Raw genomic sequence first — 13,900 nt, forward strand, 5'->3', positions numbered from 1 at the left:
ACCATAACAATAGCCTGTCCCCAGCCCCTGTTGATTGCTGGGTATCCCCCTAACCCAGCCTCCTCTCAGACACCTTGCTGGCCTTAAGGGTGTGCCTCCCTATAGAAAGGAGGCCCTGGTGTCCTACTTCTAGTTAGATCAGGCTTTGCTCAGAATGGTCATGCACCTTAACCTTGGGTCATTCGCTTCTTTAATGTTCACTGGTTGGTTTCACGCCTTTTTGTTTCTCCTTGGAGGGATCTTATTAACTGCTTAGCTGTGAGTTGCTTCAGGAATTGTCCTGCCTACGCAGCCCCTTGAGGAGAGGGCCCCCTTTGGTTTATCTCAGAACCTTTCAGGATTCAATGTATGGGCTAGATGAGATTAAAACCGAGTATATGTCTGTATATAGTTCGTGTCACAGGCAGGATCATGGTATAGTCGTGTGGGTTTCATTAAAATGACACTAGTCCATCACTTACAAAGGTGGTTCCCTAGCAGTTTGCGCTGGAATGTGTGTGCCATCTCCCCCACCCCTTTCCCAGGCTGTCTGGGAGGGTGCCCATCCTCCTCCCCATAGCAGGCAGAGAGGCATGCATAGTTATTACCTTTATATAATAGAAAGTGGGATAGAAGTTAGGTCCCTTGTTGGTGTCACAGAGCAGTTAATAGTCGAGAAGGGAGGATGAAAACTTGGAGCCGTTAAGTTCAAATTTGTGAAGGGGTCAGACTGGATGGCCTCCTGGGTCCCAGGTAACCTCAGGACTCTTTTGTTGTTGTTTTTATTGAAACAGACGTGTGCTTTTTATTATACGAGTCCACTCAAGCCTTCATGGCCTCATAATTCAGCTTATTCCTGGAAACGTACTAGTTCTCTAACTGGGAAGTCTTTTAGGACTCTGATCCTTTGATCATGTTCGGGGTGAATGAACCCAAAGGCAGTGGGAGGCTTTACTTGTGACAAGGAATCTGGGTCCCTGGGACCTCTTGTTTATTCAGTAAATGTTGACAGAATTAGTGAGAAAATAAATGGGTGACCACTCTAACTTTCAGGGTTTGAGAGTGACAATTAGTCTTATCTCTTCCTGTGCCTCCCGGTTGACAAATCCATTGAAAGAGAGATTCAGATAGGGATCATGGTACCAGCTCTATTTTTGGTCAAGTTAAATTGGAAACTGGCTTGGCCTGTAGCTTCCTATTACTCTTCCATCACCTCTTCACCTCACTAACTTCTTCTCCCAGAGCTGCTGGGCTCCACCCATGGGGATTTGTGGGGGACATGAGGGTAATGTTGCTGCAGCCTGCAGACGGGCAGAGCTGGAAAAGAGACGCCACCCCTGTGGGAGTAGTTCATAAATTACGCCCCTGACTGATGAATGTGGCCCAGTGGGCGTCAGACTCCCACCATCTCATCAAGCCACTGAATAAAGAGTAGATGAACTCCAAGTGCACTCCCCCCTGCCCCCGACTTATTTTCCCTCCTGGCAGTGACATCCTCTGTCCCCTGTGGAGTGTTCCCCCACTGCAGACCTAGCAGGTGCAGACACTCAGGTCTTGTATTGACAGTGCCTTCCTTGCTGAGCGTCCGGCTCTGTCCTCCCAAGTGTTGGCTCTGCCCCTCAGCCTCCAGGGGAGACTCTGTGTCCACTCCATAGATGGGAAAGCTGAGGCTCAGACTACTCGCTCAGTCTTAGCACAGGCAGCAGATAGTCAAGGGGAGACCTGGGTCTCATACTCCCCAGAGCTGAGCATCTTGTTTGCTGTGCACCCCCCGTTATCCCTGCTGTGTGTCATCCACCATGGAGCATGGGCACCTGGCCGGGTCGGCCTTGTTGTCCCTGTTTCCCTCCTCTGTGAGTGTCCCACCATGGGAACAGTGTCCCCTGACAAATGTCACATTCTTTTCTTCATGACACTTGTGGGGATGGGGCTGTGTGTGGCAGCTGATGGAGAGAGGTGCATCTTGTCTTCTGAGGACAGATGCTGCGGGCTGTCCTTGCAACCACTCCCACACTCCTGAGTCTCCCTGAGTCTGAGCCTGAACTAATGGCATGAACCTAAGCCCAGGCTGGTGTGTGTACAGTGTGTCCGTCTGTCTGCTGGGCAGGAATGTCACAGGAGGATCATGGGCATTTGGGGAGTTCCATGTCAAAACCCCCTGCATCACATTTGGTCCAGCAGACTTGTGCTGGGGAGGTTCCCGTGGAACCTTGGACCTGCTCACAGTTCTCCAGTGTCTGTATCTGGCCCCGTGGGTGAGAGCACCTCTCTGATCTGTATTACTCTGCCCACAGTCTGCCAAGGTGTTAGCTAAACACGGATTAGAGCTTGTCCGCCTACTGCTGCTCGGCCCTGTCCCCACTGTCATGTTGAGATGAGATCCAGCCTGACACAGGGGTCTGGTCAGCTTTGGTGTCTACAGCCTTCAAGTGCATCTCAAAGCCTTTTTGCAGCAGAGCGGCTGTCAGAAAGACTAACAGCCTGACATGTCTGAATTCCTTATGTCTGAAGAAACTGGTACATGTGTCCTGTGGGATCACTATGGAAATGTGGCCTGCTCTGATCGATGCAGGGGCGGGGTGGGCGGAGAGGTTTTAGAGCAAGGTCGCTCTGAAGTGGTAGTGGATGTTTGGGGCCTGGCTATCTTGGCCCTGTGTCCCCCAAGGCTTGGGAGGCCTTCATTATCCCAGGAGAAAAGTGACCACAGAACCCCACAGAGGGTTGAGCCAGAGACATCACAGAATCCTCGATGTCAGAGCTGGAAGGGGCCTGAGGTTGTCTGCTCCAATCCTCCTCATTTGCCAGAAGGAGCCATCACCCAGAGAGCCATGTCCAGGGCCACCACGCAGTGCATCCAGGGAAGACAGGCCCTCAGGTGTGCCAATCCTGGCCTGGTGCGCCTCCTGCAAGGCCAGAGTCAGTATTTCACACCCAGCCCATCTCCACTCACTGCCCAGTTATTCTTGTTGATTAAGAAAAGGGGCATGGAAATCCCAAGAGTCATGGTACCCATGGTTGCACATTTTTCTTCCTAATGGCATCTGATTCAGGTTCATTTACAGTCCCTGACTGTGCTTTCCTGTCACATGTTCGGGTTCCCTGTATTCCTGTTGAACTCATGATCAGCCCTAAACTATTCCACGCTTTGACCTTCTCCAGCTGTGTCACATTTGCTTAGTCCCACATTTATCGAGGGACTGCCGGGCTGTGTCGTGGTCTACACTATCAAGATTGTAAGCTCTTTGGAGGGCAGGGCCTCTATTCCTTCTGTGTCCTCAGGGTCAGCAGCAGTCCTGCCCTTCTGCAGGCTGAATAAATGTTTGCTGGCAGAGGTTAGCCTGAGGGGAGGGAAGCCAGGGCATAGGGGTCCAGCACCCACCGTAACCAAGTTTGTTTCTCTTCTATCTGTGACCAGGGTGCAGCGTGTGCAAGAGGATAATGCCACATTTCCAGAAGGCCGCGACCCAGCTGCGAGGCCACGTTGTGAGTGAGGCCCATGGGCCTGGCAGAGCTGGCCGACTCCCAGATTTCTCCCTCTCACCTGGAGAGGCGGTGGGAGGAAGGGGCCTAGGGTGCAGGGAGAGGGCAGGTCTGAAAATCTCAAGGAGTCACCCTCCCGCTGCCCTGGGCATGTGACTCAGACCTGTTCTTGGTGGATGGCAAGAACTCCCCAGAGTTGCTGGGACCAGGAGAGTTCAGTGCTTGTCCAAGCAAGGCCAGTGACGAAATAGCCAGGAAACCAGCAAGAAGCCCAGGTGGTATTGCTGGGTGGCCAGGGGCCATCAGCAGAGCATCAGGGCTCCAGAATTACTGGGGCTGGGCTCCAAAGCAGGCCAAGGCTCCCAGTGCTGGGCAGCCCAGTGGCGGCAAAAGGGGCATGGTGACCAGTGGTGGGCCCAAAGCACAAGCAGATTCACGGGAAAGTTTCCTGCCAGGCTTACCAGGGATCTGTTTATGTGGGGCTGGAGGAGCCGTGGAAACGACAGCAGAAAGAGGCAGTCCAGGTGGGGAGCCGGACACCCGAACTCGCAGGCGCTCTCTGAAGGAGAGTGTGCAGTGTGTGTGTGTGTGTGGAGGGGGGGGTGAAGCAGACAGGAGGCAGGGTTGTGTCAGGAGTGCCCATCTTTCAGGGACAGGAGGGGGAAGAGGAGCCCCTGAGGAAATGAGCCTCAGGAAGGAAGAACAACCAGGATGGTGCAGCAAGGGCAGGGGAGACTGGACAGTCAGACCTCACCAGGCTGAGGACCACTCACTGATGGTCCCAGTCATCTCTGGGCAGCCTCCACCTGCCAGCCTTGTCTCTTCTGTGCCACGTGTCTATCTAGTTTTGCGCATTCCCTGAGCCACACAAATACCGAGGGTTTTTTGTTTTGTTTTTGTTGGTGGTAACAGAAAAATAACTGTTGGCCCCTCTAGGGAGCATGGAAAAATCCATATGCTTTTCATGAAAGGCTGTGGGGAGGAGAGCCATCACCATGGTGGGGCTGGCCAAAGTCCCACTAAGGGAGTTCTGATTTCTTAAAACTGAATCATGATCTTTACAGATCAAATGAAGTTGGTGATTAGTTCAGAGTCAATTTAAAAAGTGTACATGGGCATGGTGACACAGCCCTGCTAGCCTAGCCTGCTACAAGCCTGGGTTGCAAAGAACCAGTGCTTTCTCTTTTGACCTCATTCTGGGGCAACACCAAGGTCCTGCTTGTTTATCACTAATGAATTTTTAGCAACTCACCTGGAGATGTTTGGCTTCGGGGCACACATACATCACTTGGGGGAAGTTTCACTTCGCATTTTGGGGCCTTAATAGATAGCATATATGACGATTATTTCGCCTGGAGAAAAGACTTAATTATCCAGTGTTCTCCCTACTCATAACTCGCATACTCTTAGAAAACTTCTCCACTCAACTTCCTAACTCTGTGGTGCGGTGGAAGTTAAATAGCTCCAGCCCCAGTCACATCACAAATACCTGGCCAGCCCCACCAAAGCAGGTAAGGTCTTGGTGCTATTCTTGTGCACCTTCTGGAAGGTTCCCAGCCAATGCTGCATCTACCTGCCAAACTCAGTGTTCCAGTCCCTTCCATGCTCCCATAGAGTTTGTCCTTGCCGTGCATGGCCAGGTCTGCTCATCTTTGCTTGTATTCCAGATCACTTTCTTCACCAGTTGATACTAATTATAGTATGATTTTCTCACTGTAGTGTGAGCTTCTTGAGTACTGGGACACTGTTTGGTTCACATCTGTTTCTTCAACACAGAGCACAGGGCCAAGCTTGTGGTACCCCATACATACGGATAAGTGAATGAATGAATGTGTGGCTTATCACTCTTGAGCACGTTTTATTTTAAGCTCGGTATTTACATTAAAAATATTTCTCTTTTTGAAGGAATTCAGAGCATCAGTTATTAAGGACAGAGACAAATTGGGAAGGATGTTTGTGAGCTGAGGGCTTGCCCCTTGGCCCTGGGCTCATACTATGCTCTTTCTCAAGATTATCCCTGAAGATTATTTGTGTTAAGGGTACTTGGTTCCAAAAAAGGAGACAACAGCAACAGCAGTGCCTGCCTTCCCTGCCTGCACCCAGGTCAAGAAACATAAAAAGTGACCCTCCCAGTTCCCTAGACAACGTTACAGAAAACTCAGTGGGATCATCTGAGTACCTGGACAGCCTGGCTGGTCAAGCCCAGCTTTGGCCAGGTGTTAGTTACCTTGGCCTAAGGCATCTGTGTTGTATGAACACATTCATTTCCTTCTGTATTTTCTTGCTTGGGGTATGTTTTGTTCTGTTTCTTAGGAAAGCACCTTTTGAAAGTTCTCACCCTTTCCCCACTCCATAAATAGGGAAAGGTCTGGCCACATAGACACCACCTTCTATGAGAGGCCTCTGGAGGCCAGGGCTCATGGTGCAGCCACAGCTCCCCAGAGAGGGTGACTAGAAGCATGATTCCTTTCCGTCCTCACACTCAGGGCAGAGGTGGGCTGCCCCCGGAAATCTAAAGCCTACCCCTCACCACTGCTGAGACCTAGCTGGACTGGCACCTCGTCTCCTCTTCAACTCTGTCGTCCACGAACCCTTTCTGGCTAGCCCATGGCTGTGGCAAGGGTCAGAAACCTTCCTCCTCTACAGATTTCTTGGGAGGTGTCCAACTTGATGATGTCATGAAGATGTAAGCCAGGCCAGATCAGGGATGCTCAGCCTTTGCCATTTTCCAAACTCAGTTCTGCCTCTCTTTTGCTGTCATTAATGTCTGGTGAATCATCAGTGTCTGTCCCACCTATCCCTGCTAATTGCCATCCTCGTCAGCAGCCGTTGCTGCTCCCTGTCTCAGAGCGGCTGTCAGAGCGAGCCTGTCCCCATCTGCTTCCTCTTCCCAGCTTTGCTAGTTACTGAGGTCCACGCTGAGTCTTTTGTTTCTCTTGGCCATGATGGGCCATCTAGATGTAAACACCATGACATGGGGTGGTCCTGGTGATAGACCTGTGCACATCAGACTCTGGATCTGGCTCTCACTAACCGGTGAGGAGATCTTGGGCAAATAGGCTCGGAGTCTCTCTTTCCCTATCTGTAAAATGAGATGATAATGCAAACCCTGCCCACCTCACTAAGGTTGTTGTGAAGAGCAAGCGGCTGGTGTGTGGAAACAGCTCTGTGAGCTACAGACACTTCATAGACACACTTCCTATTTGTACTTCCTATTCCTCCCACTCACTAAATGAGGGTGCTCCCAAGATTCTGCTTTTTCAGCTTCTTTTCTTATTAGGGCCAAGGGCTTGGCACCGTGCTTTCCTTGTTGTGATGGCCTCTCCCTCAGTGATTTTATCTACATCCATAATTTCAACAAAATGTAGCTCCATGGAGCCTGAGTCCCTGACCTCCAGTATCATGTGTCAGATTCCCTGCTTGACATCTTGGTCTGGATTTTTCTCCCTGTGTCCCAAATGCAGAATGTCTAAAATAAAATTCAGCACCTTTCCATCCAGCAGACTGGCAGCTTTCTTTCATGACTCTTCCCAAGTACCCCAGGCTCCACTGACAACGTGCCTTTCTGCCAGGGCATCCTCACACATCTCTCTTCCTCACACCTTGTCCTCTCCCTGCCTACCATCCTGGGTCAGGCCCTGGTTAGCCCACACAGAGTGGTTGCCAAAGGCTGCTGATTTCTCTCCCTGACCCACGACTCGCCCCTTACAGCTTGACCTGTTTATATTTTTTTTAAAAAAGAAAAGAATGCAGCTGGAAAACCCTCCAGCACCTCTTGAACAAAGTCCTGGTTTCTTAGGCACTAAAGCCTTTTCCAGAGTGAGTTCACTGAACCTGTCCAGCCTTCTCTTCCTGCCCCCTTCTGTGTCCTACAGTCCAGTTAAACCAGCATATATTCCTTACCTCTTGGGCTGCATCTTGTTTTGTCTTGCTTCCACGTTCTCTTTCTGGAATGTCTGTGGAAATCTGACTCTCCCTTGAGCACCAGCTCATGTGTTGTCTGCTCTGTGAAGCATCCATGATTGTTCCTGTCAGAACACGGGCTGAACATGAGGTAGAACGGGTCACGCTAACCGAACGGCACCAGCACATGTGGCTCAGGGTCAGGTGTTGTGGCCGTAACTCTTAAGCCGAGGCCAGTTTTGCCTCAGTTGGCTTTCCAGACTCCAAAAAGTGTACGTAGTTGTTCAAAAAATATTTATCTCATTAATAAATGCCCCCAAGTGGTACAAGAGTGCTACAAAAACCCAGAGAGTTGAAAGTTCATCACAAGCAAAGGTGGTTTGGAAAGGCTGTCCGGGAAGGTGGGATTGGATTTGCCTTACAGGATGAATAAGTCTTCGGTAGTAACTGGGAGATGGGACGTGGGCATCCTAAGCAGAGGGACGAGAAGACAAAATGTCAGGGCCAGGGGAGCACAGCATGTGCAGAGTTCAGAGATGCTTCGTAGTATTGATGAAAACAGCTAGCATGTTCTGAGTGCTGTAGTTACTCTACTTGTACTGTCTCATTCAGTCTTCACAGCAGTCATAAGAGGTGGTTACAGATGAGGAAACAGGCACAGAGGCATCTGACTTAATTCAAAGAAATGTGTCTACTAAGTGAGGAGTTAGGGCTCGGACCCAACATCATGATGCCTGAGCCTAGGCTCCTGGCTACTGTGGTATATTACCCATCTGCAAGGTGCCTTAGACGGAGATCGGTCCAACTTCCTCCCTGTGCAGAGATCTCAGACTTTCCAATTCCTGGGAGAATCATAAACCTAGACTCTAGCAGGTGTACAATTAAGGGTTTTGTAAGAAAGAAGAATTCAGAAATGAGATAGGGACTGTATGATCTTTGAGCGTGGAGTTAGATTCTAGCTCATATTTAGTGGAATTGAAAGGTTTTGTGCAGGGAAGTGATGTAATGAAAGAGGAGGATGTGGAAGATTAATCTCATGGTGGATGTGCACTGACACTAGGGAGATCAATTAGAATAAAAAAAGAACTTTAAAGTAGACAATTATTACTGGAACAGGCTGCTGAATCAGTCTGGGGAAATGAACAGAAAGGCTTTTAGAGGGTTCCAGGTCTTCTTAGTTCTATTTCAGACTAATTCTCCCTGTATTCCTTGCAACATCCCACAAATGAGCTGGGGGGGGGGGGCGTGTGTGTGGAAATTGGTGATTTAGTAAAGATTGTGTGCCTACTGTATGCCAGGCATTGTGCTAGGTACCTAAAACAGTTGGAAAGACATGGTTAATGTTTTTTATTTATTGAGAGAGAGAGAGAGAGAGAGCGAGCGACCATGCAAGCACACATATATGCATGTGCAGAGGGAGAGGGAGGGAGAGAATCCCAAGCAGGCTCCACACTCAGTGCAGAACCCGAGTCAGGGCTTGATCCCACAACCGTGAGATCATGTCCTGAGCCGAAATCAAGAGCTGGACGCTCAGCAGACTGAATCACCCAGGCGCCCCAGAAAGTCTTGTTTAGATGCCTCTGGGGATGGTGCTGCCAGAGGCTTTCATCACCAGGAGGATTTGGTAGGAAGTCAAGAACTTGACGATTGTTCAACATCAGTCCTGTGCTGAACCTCTGACCTGGGTCACCTGGTTCAGTTCTCTTAAGAGCCCTGTGATATTCCCATCGCCCATGTCTTCCACACAAGGAGCCTCAGTGAGGGTAAGTGACTTGCCCAAGGCCACATGATTCCTAAGTGGACACAGTCTTCTGAATCAAGTTTCTTGTCCACTGAGACTATTGTCTTTTTCTTGTCCTATGCTTCCTTCTTTGTTTTTTTAATTTTATTTTTTAAATTTACATCCAAGTTAGTTAGCATCTAGTGCAACAATGATTTCAGGAGTAGATTCCTTAGTGCCCCTTACCCATTTAGCCCATCCCCCTCCCACCCTATGTTTCCTTCTATATTGTTCAGCAAAATGAGCTTCCCGTGTTTCTTCTCTCTGCCTCTATAACTGCTCCTGGCTTTTTGAAGTCCCTTTCCCTTTTCTTCCATGCTGCCCTGCTTTGTGGAACAGCCTTCCTGTATCTGGCCACTCTATCTTCATTCTCCTATAAGAACAGATTCAAAGTCCTTTCCGGGCACCTGATCCTGCCCTAGAAAAGATTACTGCTTCAGGGAAGGAGTTTTAGAGGACTCTGGGTTGTTCTTAGTATTTAGCCCTGTTGTCAGTAACACAGCTACTAAAATTCTCCTTTCCCAGTTAGAAGTGTTGGATATGGGGACCCCTGCAACCAAAAAATGTTCAAATTTTGGAGATGGTACAATCAGGCTGTAGGCGATGCTTACAAACAGGAGGAGAGAGGTGGGGAATCTGGGAGTCTGGAGGGAGGAGAGTCAGGCAGATGGATTGTCACAAGAGCCACACTCTCTCCCTGGCCACGTACAAGCTGTGAGGTCCAAGAACATTGAACACAAAGCCTGGGTGGACAGACTGAGGACAGGCCATGAGGATGTTGTGGGGTGGCTGAGCAGTGACTGTAACTTAAGAGAGGAGTGAAACCTTAGTTGACAGGGGTAGGGAGGAGGCATAATGTTTTTTTGGATGGCAGCAGCCCCACTCTAGGACCTGCTTGAACTTGGTGGCAAAGCCACCTGTCTTCCTCAGCCCTCAGAACTTGGGTTTCACTCTGGGATAGCCATCCCGCAGGCAAGTAAAGGGAATGCCTGTACAGAGGGTGCCACCTGACCCAGGCCCCATGTCTTCCAGAGCTCTCAGCCCTCATTCCCAGCTGCATTAGCTTGCCATGCTCCCCCCGCTGCCCAGGGCTGCATGTCAGTTTGTGAGGCTTTGTCCCCTTCATCTGTTTCTGGTGGGATAGACAGATAAGCTGTGCTTGGCAAGGTGGGGATGTTGTCTGCGGGGCAGAGGGCCAATAGGCCTGTTCTCCCTTTGCTCCTAGGTGCTGGCTGGGATGAACGTCTACCCCTCGGAATTTGAAAACGTCAAGGAGGAGTATAATGTGCGAGGCTACCCCACCATCTGCTATTTCGAGTAAGTCTCCTGCCTCCCTTCTGACGCTCGCTCCCCTCCATGGTGGCATTTGCATCCCTGGCTGAGCCGACATTGTCTGTCCACATTTCACAGGAAAGGACGGTTTCTGTTCCAGTATGACAACTATGGGTCCACAGCTGAGGACATTGTGGAATGGCTGAAAAAGTAAGTGGGGCGGTTGGCTCAGGGGTGTGTGCCTGGAGGGAGGGTACCCCTTCCCCAGGGCGGTCCCTGTTCACAGGGCTGTGGCTGGAGCTGGGAAAGAGAAGCAGGAAGGCAAAGGGCCCTTTGTGCTGCCACCCTGTGGTTTCTGGGTTGCTTCTAGGTGAAGATGGGGTCTTTGTGGGGTTAGGATATGGGAGCCAGGAGGACTTGGTGTGACTGTGGCCATGGTGACAGCATTTTAAATAGCGTTTCCCCCTTACTGTCTATCTGCTGGCTAAGGGTGTATCTCGCCTTGGATGTCAGTTTTGAGAGAGGCCCCACTGCAGGTCTCTCTGAAAATTGAATTGTCAACTGAACACTTATTTCAAACATAATTCTGTGTTCGGTGCTGTGAAGCTGCTAGGAAATACTCTCATAGCTTAGATTTGCAGAGTGCTTTGCCATTCATGTGCACTCCCCACAGATGCTGCTTCTTGGCGACCTTGTGTGCCTATTTGTAACGTGATAGATCCTTATAACCCAAAGTATCCCTCACCTGGACCCCCATCGTACTAGGCTTGTGGCTTGGGCATGACCTTGACTGGTGTGTTGAATGGGGAGTCTGTCCCCCCCACCCCTTCCCGTCACGGGAGCAGGGGAGGGGGTCGCCTCTCCTGGCAGCCTCCTCGGGCCATCCCCAGCTGAGCACTTACCCTGCTTGCTCTGGCTTTACCTGTTATCAGTCTGGCACTTACCAGTCACTGCCGATGTATGGCTCTTTGTGCATAATTCTTGGAATAATAACCAGCTAACATTTTTTGGGCTCTACTTTGTGACTGACCCTGTTCTAAAGACTTCCTATGGATTCTCATGTAATCCTCAGAACAGCCTTGTAAGGACAACATTATTGTTAGCCTTATTTAATGAAAAAGGTAGCAGTGCAAAGGCATAAAGAGCTTGTCCAGGCTCCTGCAGGTGACAGGTAGCAGGGCCAGGCTTGCCCCTGGGCAACAGCAGCTCCCCTGAGTTTTGGCTGGAGCCCTCTACCCCTTCCCCAGTTGCCAGCATGGTGGGTCTTCATTGACATCATTCCCTGAGGGGCAAAAGGTTAAATAGTTATCCAAAGATATGGAGGTTGAAAATGTGTATTTTCAGAATGGGAAAGGAGGATGAATTTTGTACCCTCCCCCGCCAAAAAACAACAAACTGTCAGATTCTAACGGTTGAATCTCTGTCTTCTGTTGTCAGTCCCCAGGAGAAAAAACACAGCGGAAGCACCGTGTTTGCATAGCATCTTTTGTTTCTTGGAAGCATTTCCACATGTCTGTCCCCATCTATCACTCATTTCCAGCCCCTGCCCGGGAAGGTGGCCCCCCATTCTTGTGTATTCATTGTCTTAACCTGGGCCTTCACTCCCCTGGTTTCTTTTCTCATTTGATAATAAGCATGTCCTCTCTTCCAGCCAGACACATCTCACTCTGCTTTGGGAGAAGGTTTCAACAAATAGCCATCTTTTTTGTCACCAGAGCATAAAATCTGTCTGCTTCCCTCCCCCTTCTCTAACCTTTTCTGGTTTCAAAATATACTCCTATCTTTTTGGAAGGATAAGGTTTAGTTTTCTTTTAAATAGTGTTCAGACTTGCTTGCTAACCCTGCACAAGGGGAGCACGTCAGTGGAATTTCTGAGACAGGTGATTAGCTCCCCACTGAAGCCTGGCAGTTTGTTCCCCACCCCACCCCCCTCTGCCCACCACCATCCCACCTCCTCCACCACACTCTGCTCTGGACAGAGACCTGGAGGCAGTCCTGGGCTGGTGCCTCCCCACTTCCCACCTCCTCCTTCCTCCCTCTCCTCACCCCACATGGGAACTTGGGAAGGAAGTCTTGTTAGCAGCCCCTGGTCCAGCCCTGGTCTCCAGGCTCTTTGAGAAGGTTAGTAGGGTGACTCCAGGGAGGGGGGGTGCAGCATCGGGGTCTCCCTGAGCAGCCCTGCCCAGCTGCCCAACCCCCCATGATCACTTTGTCAGGGACACTCATGGGGGCAGGTCCTCCGAAGGCATGGCTGTAGCCCACCCCACCCCAGCATAGCAAGGGTAGGTCCTAAAGGACCCCGCAGTGAGCTGCCTCCTCTCACACCCCAGCACAAGCTAGCAATATCACTGTTTTTTAATTTTTTAAAATGTTTCCTGATTTTAGGACTCTCCAAGTGAGACACGTTATTATAGAAAAACTTACAAATATATTTAAACAAAAGGAAAGGAAAGCCTTTCCATCACCCCCACTGTAAGATTATGTGTTGTGATGTTTTTGTGAATTTCCTTCCAGATTTCCCCCTACAGGTACCCAGCTCTGTGTGTGATTTTTCCCTGTGCCAGATGTTATTTTTCTTAATTTTTTTTAATGTTTTATTTATTTTTGAGAGAGAGACAGAGAGACAGAGTGTGAGTGGGAGAAGGGCAGAGAGAGAGGGAGACACAGAATCCGAAGCAGGCTCCAGGCTCTGAGCTGTCAGCATGGAGCCTGACATGGGACTTGAAGTCACAGACTACAAGATCATGACCTGGGCTGAAGTGGGACACTTAACCGACTGAGCCACCCAAGTGTGCCCCCCTCCCCCTGCTATGCCAGGTGTTTTATGTCTTTACCGGTTTTGTCCTACATTTTGGTGGATAGCAGTGTTCTCACATTTCCTGCTTCCTTGCACCTCTTCCCTGGGCCTCCCTGTTGGTTGCTCAGGGCTTATGTGTGGCCAAGTGTAGAAGAATGAGAGTGGATCTGGCCTTGTTAATTCTCTGGATGACTTTCAGAAGACCAGGAGAGAGGAATCCAGATCTCCTTCCTACCGCCCCCGAGTGGCTAGCCACTGGGCACTGAGTGAGACCAGGTGAAGACCTTGGGGTCTGAGTGTGCAAGGGCCCCAGCGTGGGTGTGTTTATCATGGCAGGTGGGACCCCTTTGGGCTTCCACTGGCTATGTTTCTCATTCTCTCTGTAGGTTTCATGCTGCTGAGTGGGCTTGGCACGTAGAGGGTATATACGTGGCAGTCCATTTTGACTTAGCCACCTGTTTCTGCCTGTGTATTTTTATTCCAACCAGCAGTGAACTGAAAGTAATCACGAAGTTTTCTTGACTTCTGATGCTTATTGCATCTTCTCACCTGTGGCATGGGCACCTACCTCAGATAAGGATCTGATTTGTGTGAATTTCCTAGTCTGGAGAGCCCAGGAAATCAGAGTCGCAAGATTGGAAGGGAATAGAAACATCAGTGAATCTGCCCCTAGAGTTTCCCTTGTAATG

At 49.9% G+C, this 13,900-nt stretch overlaps 1 protein-coding gene across 1 annotated transcript in view; it reads left to right on the forward strand.

Moving 5' to 3' along the window:
- Positions 1–13,900, forward strand: part of PDIA5 (protein disulfide isomerase family A member 5) — a 93,076-nt gene that overhangs the window by 46,748 nt on the left and 32,428 nt on the right. Inside the window, exons 9-11 of the mRNA XM_053904161.1 lie at positions 3,395–3,462; positions 10,368–10,459; positions 10,553–10,624. Of these exons, the coding sequence (XP_053760136.1) occupies positions 3,395–3,462; positions 10,368–10,459; positions 10,553–10,624 (232 nt within the window). The remainder of the gene's footprint in view (positions 1–3,394; positions 3,463–10,367; positions 10,460–10,552; positions 10,625–13,900) is intronic.

Source organism: Panthera pardus, unplaced genomic scaffold (genome assembly GCF_024362965.1).
Source record: "Panthera pardus isolate Hobbes unplaced genomic scaffold, ASM2436296v1 HiC_scaffold_16, whole genome shotgun sequence".
Taxonomy (NCBI): domain Eukaryota; kingdom Metazoa; phylum Chordata; class Mammalia; order Carnivora; family Felidae; genus Panthera; species Panthera pardus.